We start from the raw sequence: 8914 nt of genomic DNA, 5'->3' as shown, positions 1-8914 counted from the left end.
CGGCGACAAGGACAGTCCTACTTCTCCTTTGAGGCGACCAGGAACGACAGCCTGATGAACCACTACAACCGGTGCCTCAGTCTTGGCTGGTTAGCCAACATTGACATATCCCCCTGTACCAGTCTCCAGGCTGTGATCAATTATGCAGCCAAGTATTGCAGTAAGATGGAGAAGCGGACTGACAGCTATGCCAGCCTGGGGCGACAAATCTTGCCTTACGTCTCACACCATAACCCGCTTCTCTCTTTTGCTTCGCGTCTAATGAACAAGTTGCTTGCGGAGAGGGATTTCTCGGGGCAAGAGATCTGCCACGTCTTGCTCAACTGCGAGCTGCAGGAGGGCACTCGTGTTGTCAGAGCTGTTGATTGCCGTCCGTACGAGCAGCAGGGACGGTCTCTTCGCCTCCAGGGTGATCATGATGACGCCGAGGTTGTTGGGATATATGATAAGTATCTTTCTCGCCCACCCCTCCACGAAGAACTCACCTATCTTGACTTTCTAGCCAACTGGAATACAAGTAAGAGGGACGGGACAAAGTGGACACGTTGGGGTCGTCAAGCCAAGCCTCGTGTTCTATACTACTTCCCGCGGTACAGCTCTAACCGTCAACATGACCAATACGATGATTTTTGCCGCGTCAAGCTGATGCTGGCCCATCCACATCGCGATCCCAACCAACTACGCAAGGTCAACGGTGTCGAGTACGCATCTTACGCACTTGCCGCCGAATTCTGTTACGGGAACCACCAGCACCCTGATGATTACTACGGCACACCCAACACCGAGGAACGTCGACCAGATCCGGATCAGTTCGAGCGGGAATTTCACGAACCTGACCTTGTGGAGGAGGACTGGCTTGAGCTTGCCCGTCAGCTTCCCAACTGCCCACCAAGCCAAGAGGCAATAGATCTTCTTGGCAGACGGGATATCGACATCCAATACGATTGGACACCCCACGTCGGCCGCTACGCCGACCCAGGAATCGTTCAGGGCGATTATTGGCGCCAGCGGATCGAGCAGGATCGTCTCGATATGGATGTTGAGGACCTGCCTTTAGAGGTCCGCGATACGCTCAACCCGGAGCAGCGGATAGTATACGATACGTTTGTTGGACACTTTCAGTGTGGCAGCGAGGAGCAGATTCTACTCCACGTTGACGGCGGCGGCGGGACAGGCAAGTCCTACATGATCAAAGTCCTGTCTTCGCATCTTCAGAGGCTCGCTGGTGACCGGCCCAGTCCGATCTGGAGAGCTGCACCCACGGGTGTTGCAAGCAACCAGATCATGGGGACAACTCTACACTCCCTTCTCCGGCTACCCGTTGATAGAGCTTTTACAGAGCTATCGCCAGCAGATGCTAATGCTATCCAGAAGAAGCTACGGGACGTTCGGTATCTCGTGATTGACGAGAAGAGTATACTGGGTCTGCGCCAGCTTTCGTGGGTTGACAAACGCCTCCGCCAAGTCTTTCCCGGCAGAGCAGCCGACTTCTTTGGCGGCATGAGCATCATCCTCGTTGGCGACTTCTTCCAGCTCCCGCCGGTTGCAAACAAGCCCCTCTACTTTGATGGGCCGCTCAAGGACCTGCACGAGGTCTCTGGCCAGGCGGCATATAGGGCCTTCAACCACACTGTCTTCTTGAAGAAGGTCGAGCGGCAGCAGGGCGACGACCAGGCTGGCTTTCGTCTCGCGCTTGAAGAACTGCGCGGTCTGAGGTTATCCATCGAATCATGGAAACTTCTGAGCCAGCGTGTGCAGGCCAAGCTAAGCCAGTGCGAGGTGGACAAGTTCGATACTACTCTCCGGATCTATAGCAAGAAAGCTCGTGTCAATGAGTACAACTACGACCACCTAGTCCGTCTGAAGAAGCCAGCAATCCAAGTCATGGCCAAGAACATTGGCAACGGTGCTGACAAGGCAACATCTGAACAGGCTGGCAACCTGGCTGGCCAGTTTCCGGTATGTATCGGTGCTCGCCTCATGATCACCCAGAACATCTGGCAGCCAGCAGGCCTGGTTAATGGGGCCCAGGGGATAGTGTATGACATCGGCTGGGCACCTGGCGCTGATACACATCGTGACCCGCCGTGTGTCATTATGATGGTGATAGACAAGTATACGGGGCCATCTTATCTAACCACTGATGATAGGCGCGAGGTAGTACCCATACTCCCCGTGAAGCGAGACTTCTTTCTTGGGACGTCCGCGTGTACACGGAAGCAGTTCCCACTTACAGTATAATACGCCATTACGGTTCACAAGTCACAGAGCATCACGGTGGACAAGATGGTGACGGATCTGTCGGAACGGGACTTTCAGACGGGGCTTAGCTACGTTGCAGTGTCGAGGGTCAAGATGCTAGAGGGGTTAATGATCGATGCCCCATTTGAACGCGCATCTCTCCACTATGACAAGCTACCTGATGGCAAGAATAGTACCACGTGAGGCTCTATAAGTCCTAACCGATTAGTAGGTGATCTGATGAAGGTCCGCGACCAGGACCGGCGGAGGCAACAGCAACTTGATCAGCCGCTTTTCCATCCTCTTTTTTCTTAAAATCTTAACGACATCCACAGTTAGCAATATAAGCAATGCAATATGAAATTTCATCTCAGACAATCCTCCACAGCATAGAGATACATCCTTCGGACTTTATTACGCCCTCCCCGACTCCGGTGAGGGTGTCACCATATTTTATCCTCTTCGATACCGAGCCACCAGGACTCTTTTATTGAAGACCGAATTTGACGGCCAGCGTATTTCACTATCTCCAGACCCCCATTGATAAGACAGCCTTCATCAATGATTCCTTAGAAAAACTGGCCCCTCAAACTGACAGTTTCTCCTTTTTATTTTCAATCATCCAGCCTTGCTACACTATGCCAGAAGACACGACCAAGCTAGCAAGCTATAAGCGTATCATCCTCTGCTCAGACGGCACATGGCTTGCGTCCGATACGGGCGGAAAGGCCATGCCTTCCAATGTCGCTAAGTTGGCTCGAGCAGTTGCGAACAGTGGCCCTGATGATGAAGGGAACCTCGTCAAGCAGATCGTATCCTACCATTCGAACCTTGGAAGCGGGGACCTCCCCTTCCAGAAAGCTATCTACGGTGAGCTGCTGAAATCCAAATCTCCCTCTTCGCTTTCCCTCTGACAGCTTTACTGACATTTTTGCTACTGCATTTCACAGGCGGCTTCGGCTGGGGTCTTGACATCGATGTGGCTCAAATCTACGATTTCATTTCCAATAACTACGAGCCTGGCGATGAGTTGTTCTTCTTCGGCTTCTCGCGTGGGGCTTTCACTGTGCGATCGGTCGCCGGCCTTGTCTGCGATGTCGGCGTCCTTTCAGCTGTGCACATGTCGCGCTTCGCAGAGATGTGGAGCGTGTACCGTTCGAATACGAGTGGTGAGCCCTTCAGGAAGTCAGCGTGGTATCTGGACAATAAGGAAGAGCTGGGTCTTACGGACGTCAGGGTTAAGGTGGTTGGTGTTTGGGATACCGTTGGAGCTCTGGTACGCGACGCAAGTTATCATGCATGCTTCTCCCGTTTGACTGACCTTGCATGGCTAGGGAATCCCGGAATGGCCCGTGGTAGATTGGGCGGCAAAAGTTGGCCTCCCAATCAACAAGCAGTATGCATTCCACAATACGAACGTATCAAAGAGTGAGTATTATCGCACGTGTTCCTCACAGAACGGCCGGGCCTAAATGACGACTCCTTCAGATCTAGACTATGCTTTCCAAGCCCTCGCCATTGACGAAAAACGACTAACCTTCTCTCCTACCCTGTGGCACAAGACTGCTGACGGTCCTGCGAAAGATCTGCAGCAATGCTGGTTTCCCGGCGTCCACGGCAACATCGGCGGCTGGGGCTGTGGGCCGATCGTCGATAACTTCTCAGGGCTGCAAGGCCTCTTCTTCTGGCTTCTCGGGAAGAAAGACCGCGCACCGGGCACTTATCCGCGGGACCCAGGCGATGGCACTAGTGGCGCCACGAACGAGTATTTCCATCCTATCACTCGAATCCGCAAGGACAACCTCAACTACAACCCGGTGTCGTTGCAGGGATATGCCATCGAGAGACCTGATGGCAGCGAGGGGTGGAAGTGGGTGAAGAGGGGCGTCCAGTCGATACCCGAGTACGTGATGCGCCCGGAAAAGAAGATGAGTGTAGCGTACGAGGAGAGTGGGAGGGTGAAGTATCGAGTCAAGGAAAGTTTATCGAGATTACTGTGTCCAGAGAGCATTCTGTTGGATCTAGATAGGGACAATGGGATAAACGGGATGAGCAGGGTCGTGGGCTGAGTGACCATGGGAAAATAGCATCTCGAGTGAACGAAGAATCCAACCGTAGCAGAGAGCCAGAGTATCCGTGGCCAACAAAGCCCCGAAGGCTGCGGTTTATCCAATTAGAGCCCATTATAATGTTACAACCCTTCGTTTTGTAAGGCTTTTCCTGTAGTGCGGAATATTATCCGGCGAACAGGAATGCAGTCAGGGTAAATGAATCGATTATGGCTCCCTTTTTTCCGCTAGCATTAAGAGTGTGCATCGATCCATTGAATTCCGCGCCCCAGCTGTATCGTATTCACGATAATTCTGATGCTCATATGATGACCAGAGAGGTTCTACATGTGTTACCACACACTGTCCGACGCCTTTTCACATGCTTAATCAAGCTCTAGAGTGCCAACCCGGCTTCGAGTGCTCTTAGGGTGGGCGACAAGCCCATATACGACGGTGGTAAGACCTCTGCATGTAAAACAAATTCCATTGGCAGAACTTACTAAACCGAAAATCGAGAAGCAGAGTAGCATGCGCACTTTCTAATGATTTTGTGGTTGCGGCAGATGGTAGCGGTTACTGACATGAGAAGCAAGGCTGATATTCTTGGTGCGATAATTCAATAGCATAGCGGCTGATTGAAAATAAAAACCCCACCTTGGGATTGTTTTCACAAAAATGCTCTTTAGAAAGTGCGGTAAAATGGTGATGATTATGTCAGGCAGGCGGCTATCGGGATCCGCTATTTTCACATGCCCCGGATAACGGATGGCTATCAGGAAACCTAAAAGAGATCACATGCTGCAGGCCAGACGAAGAAAGTTTAAAGCAGCTTCGAGTGAGCAAATAATATAATCATTCCCTGACTAGCGTTCCCGCATCCGGATAGGAGCAACTGGGAAAGCCGCAAGATATGGTTCCTTCACAGGAGGCAGCAAGATTAGGCGGAAAAGGCAGGGGTGGGTACTCACTTGAGGCGGTAAATCGGCATCTTTACCTTCCAGAATTGCAGTTCAAGGCATTTCCCACTCATGAGCGATCCCCATCGGCTCCCTAATTGCAGCATTATCACAAATACCCGGTGACTCCTCTGCTCTAGCATATCATGGCTGAGATATTCGGCGTCGTTGCCAGCGCGCTGAGCGTTGCGGTACTCTTCAATAACGTGGTTGACTGCTTTGAATACATCCAGCTGGGACGGAATTTTGGGGAGGACTACCAGACTTGCCAGGTTAAACTCGACATTGCTCGACTGCGTCTTTCTCGTTGGGGAGATGCTGCCAAGATTAACAATGACAGCAGATTTACGGAAGTCAAACCTAGCAACAATCAGGTCCGCGTAGCGAAGAACACATTGGAGCAACTCCTAAACCTGTTCCGCAATGCACATACGGAGTCGTCCAACTTCAAATTAGGCGAGGGAGAAGAGGAGTTGGCTCTATTCGATCCAAGCACGAATACCAACCAGGCCGTCGTGGCACTGCGAAACACGATGCGTGATCTTGCGCACAAGCGGCAGAAGACCACGAGTCTATCGAAGAAGATATCCTGGGCACTCTATAAGCAAAAGTCCTTCATGCGGTTGATTGAGGATATTCAGGAACTTCTTGACGGCTTGGAGGCCATATTTCCGCAACAGGAAACCTACAAGCGGATGGTGGAGATCGAAATTGAAGAAGTTGGAGAAGGGCCAAGCCTACAGGTGTTGTCAGACGCGGCGCAAGAGACAGATGACCTTCTTCAAGAGGCAGCAAGTAGGAGACTAGAAGCACTAGGCAGCAGCAACGCGATAGACCAAGCGAAGGTGGCCGAAACCGCAAAGGTAAAGGTGGGGAACGAATATATCTTTCAAGCAGTTCCCAGCAGGACTGGCATCACGACGAACAGGATTGGGGATTTAGATGCGCAGGGAAGGTCGAGAGTGCTTGTCGGGGATAGTCATGGAACCAAGGGATTTATGGACAGCGACTAGGGCATGCTCAGAGAAATCCCCTCCAAGCTAGAACGATGTCATATCCTGAGGTTAGCAGCGCTGGGAACTATGTTCCTGCACATAGGCACGCCATTTATTGATAAATACTACCACCTCGCCTCGAGGGAGTCCTGCTATTCCACAGCCTGATCTCGTGATTCGTACCTTCTCCCGCCAGCAAGCCCGTTGGTTTCATTTCTGGGCGAGCGACAAACCCCAAGCCGGCTGCGCGACCCTGGAACCACTGGCGCTATGCCCTTATCTGGAAAGCGCCCAGGTCGCAGATGTCAATCCCTAAAAATAACCTAGCTGCTTCTTAAACTCCGCGGCGGCTTAGTGGCTTGTGCAGACGACTGTTTTGAGCATTGATTGGCTCCAATCTACAGAGGCAGGGTCAAAAAAAGGACAGCTAATCTGTACGTACCAGTGCCCAAAATCTTCCTAATATGAGTCACTTCCCTAGTCGAGGATGGCAGTGCGGTCAACATTATCCAATTTGACTGGGTACAGCTGATCTCGGAGGACTTTCGTGTTCGGTGCCAAACCCTCGATGTGCTCGAAATGGCAACGAATGACGAACGAGGAAAGGGGACTATCAATTCCCTGAGGAATGCGACAATTTCTGGCAATGGCAGACTCGAGGTGGGAGATAACTACACGACAAACAATTACATGACGAACAACTACGCGAACCACAGCGACCTAAACCTTGACCAGTGCCTTATCGACCTACAAGTAACCGATCCCCGCCATGACAAGAGACGCATTGAGGAGACAAAGGGTGGGCTTATCAAGGACTCGTACAAGTGGATTCTGCATCATCAGGACTTTCGGAGATGGCGAGACGACAGAGACAGCCGGCTGCTCTGGATCAAGGGCGATCCTGGCAAGGGCAAAACCATGTTGCTCTGCGGCATTGTCAAGGAGCTAGAGAAGCAAGGCAAGAAGCCTCTGGCTCACTTCTTTTGCCAGGCCGCCGACTCGCGCATTAACAATGCAACGGCCGTGCTGCGCGGTCTCATTTACCTCCTTCTTGACCAGCAACCGTCCCTCATCTCGCACGTAAAGAAAAGGTACAAAAATGCCGGTAAAAGACTCTTTGAGGATGTGAATGCATGGGTGGCTTTGTCTGAAATCTTTGAAGACATCTTTGCAGAAACCTTGCGAGACAGCACCTTGCTGATCATCGACGCGCTCGACGAATGCCTGACAGGTTGTCAGCAACTTCTCGACTGGATTGTCAAGATATCATCTGAATTTCCTCGTGTCAAATGGATTGTCTCGAGTCGCAACTGGCCAGACATCGAGGAGAAACTGGATAATACGAAGCAGAAAGTCAGGCTTCACCTCGAATTAAATCAGGCTTCAATCTCCGCCGCCGTACGCATTTTCATTCGGCACAGGGTTGAAGCACTGGCAAAAGAAAAGAAATATGATCGCCAGACACGGGATGTCGTTGAACAACACTTGGTCTCTCATGCCAATGACACGTTTCTCTGGGTAGCTCTGGTCTGTCAAGAGCTCGCAGATCCCAAGGTCCGAAAACGACATATGCGCGACAAGTTGAAGTCATATCCCCAAAAGAAGAGGAAGGGCAAATTAATACAAGAAGTCAAGCCAAACGAATACTTTACTCAGACCTCAGGAGCATCAACCTTTAGCCCGCAGCAGTCGCCAAGCAACAATTGCAATCGTACGAAAGCCTTTTAAGTTGGTAGAGCCGTTGCTAATCTATAGTAGATTCCCTTGACTCGACCCAGACTGCCGCTTATTACCCCAGTGGAACCACTGCAGACATGTACAATGCCGGGACGCAGATGCATCCTCCGCAAGAAATGGACCCACGACTACGGTGATGCACGAATTGTGGACGGGACAGGAGTAACGCTTCCCAGCATCAACATAACCAGATAGTGTCTGAACTATCTAAGTCAAGGGTGCAAGAACTCCGAGCCATCGTCTCGGCTAGCTGAACGAAGCACTACGCAGCGTTCCATTGATATGTCCATTATTCTTTTCAGAACAAACTTATTAGCCGCATTAGCTATAATCCAAATTAAGATCCACTATCAAACAGCCTACTCAAGAATTATCACCAGAGACGCATTGCGTTTCTGGTTTTTGACCAATCACCGTCTAGCATTTTCGCCCTATATTTCCCCTATAGAAACGCACTGCGTTTCTACTGTAACAAGGGCTCGTTGTAATGTGCCGAATTACACAGAATCTGGCCCGTGCACGCATCGAGCTTCTTCTAAATATGGGCAAGATCATCATGACACTCCACTTATTCTTCATTCTGATCGCAATTTCTGTTGAACAGGTGCTGGGGCCTCACGTGCAAGCAGGGATACTTTAAGATTACAGCCGAAATGGTAAAACCTCTAAGGGGTAGAATACAACACAACATGAATATACCAATCTGGGTCAATGGACCGAATACACGTAATGTCTGACAATTTCCCCAACCGTGCACGTTAGCAAGATCTCCCCTACGGGCCTTCATTGCGGTAGAGCGCCACTAACGCCAGAATCGATACCCTTCTTCAAATCATATGCTTACAGGCTTAGGCGAGTGGCCATGCTCGAATGACGCTGAATTGTTGAGCGCGAGAGTTGGCTCCAAGCAATTGGGGATGTAGAATGGTAAAAT

The 8914-nt window shown here is 50.9% G+C and overlaps 3 protein-coding genes across 3 annotated transcripts; all 3 read left to right on the top strand.

Moving 5' to 3' along the window:
• Positions 1 to 2879: 2879 nt before the first annotated feature.
• FOXG_17315 (uncharacterized protein) lies at positions 2880 to 4310 on the top strand (the record flags this gene model as incomplete). Its single annotated transcript, XM_018397319.1, has 4 exons — positions 2880 to 3111; positions 3192 to 3517; positions 3576 to 3669; positions 3730 to 4310. The coding sequence occupies 4 exons, from the start codon at positions 2880 to 2882 to the stop codon at positions 4308 to 4310; spliced, it is 1233 nt and encodes a 410-aa protein (XP_018258282.1).
• Positions 4311 to 5208: 898 nt separating this feature from the next.
• On the top strand, positions 5209 to 6404 carry FOXG_17314 (uncharacterized protein). Its single transcript, XM_018397318.1, has one exon. The coding sequence runs from the start codon at positions 5395 to 5397 to the stop codon at positions 6259 to 6261; it is 867 nt and encodes a 288-aa protein (XP_018258281.1). The 5' UTR covers positions 5209 to 5394; the 3' UTR covers positions 6262 to 6404.
• Positions 6405 to 6713: 309 nt separating this feature from the next.
• On the top strand, positions 6714 to 8348 carry FOXG_17313 (uncharacterized protein). Its single transcript, XM_018397317.1, has 2 exons — positions 6714 to 7954; positions 8002 to 8348. Exons 1-2 carry the CDS (start codon positions 6823 to 6825, stop codon positions 8115 to 8117), a joined length of 1248 nt encoding a protein of 415 aa, XP_018258280.1. The 5' UTR covers positions 6714 to 6822; the 3' UTR covers positions 8118 to 8348.
• Positions 8349 to 8914: the final 566 nt, after the last annotated feature.

This window comes from Fusarium oxysporum, chromosome 3, assembly GCF_000149955.1.
Source record: "Fusarium oxysporum f. sp. lycopersici 4287 chromosome 3, whole genome shotgun sequence".
Classification (NCBI taxonomy): Eukaryota; Fungi; Ascomycota; class Sordariomycetes; order Hypocreales; family Nectriaceae; genus Fusarium; species Fusarium oxysporum.
This window is presented reverse-complemented; position numbering and strand designations above follow the sequence as displayed.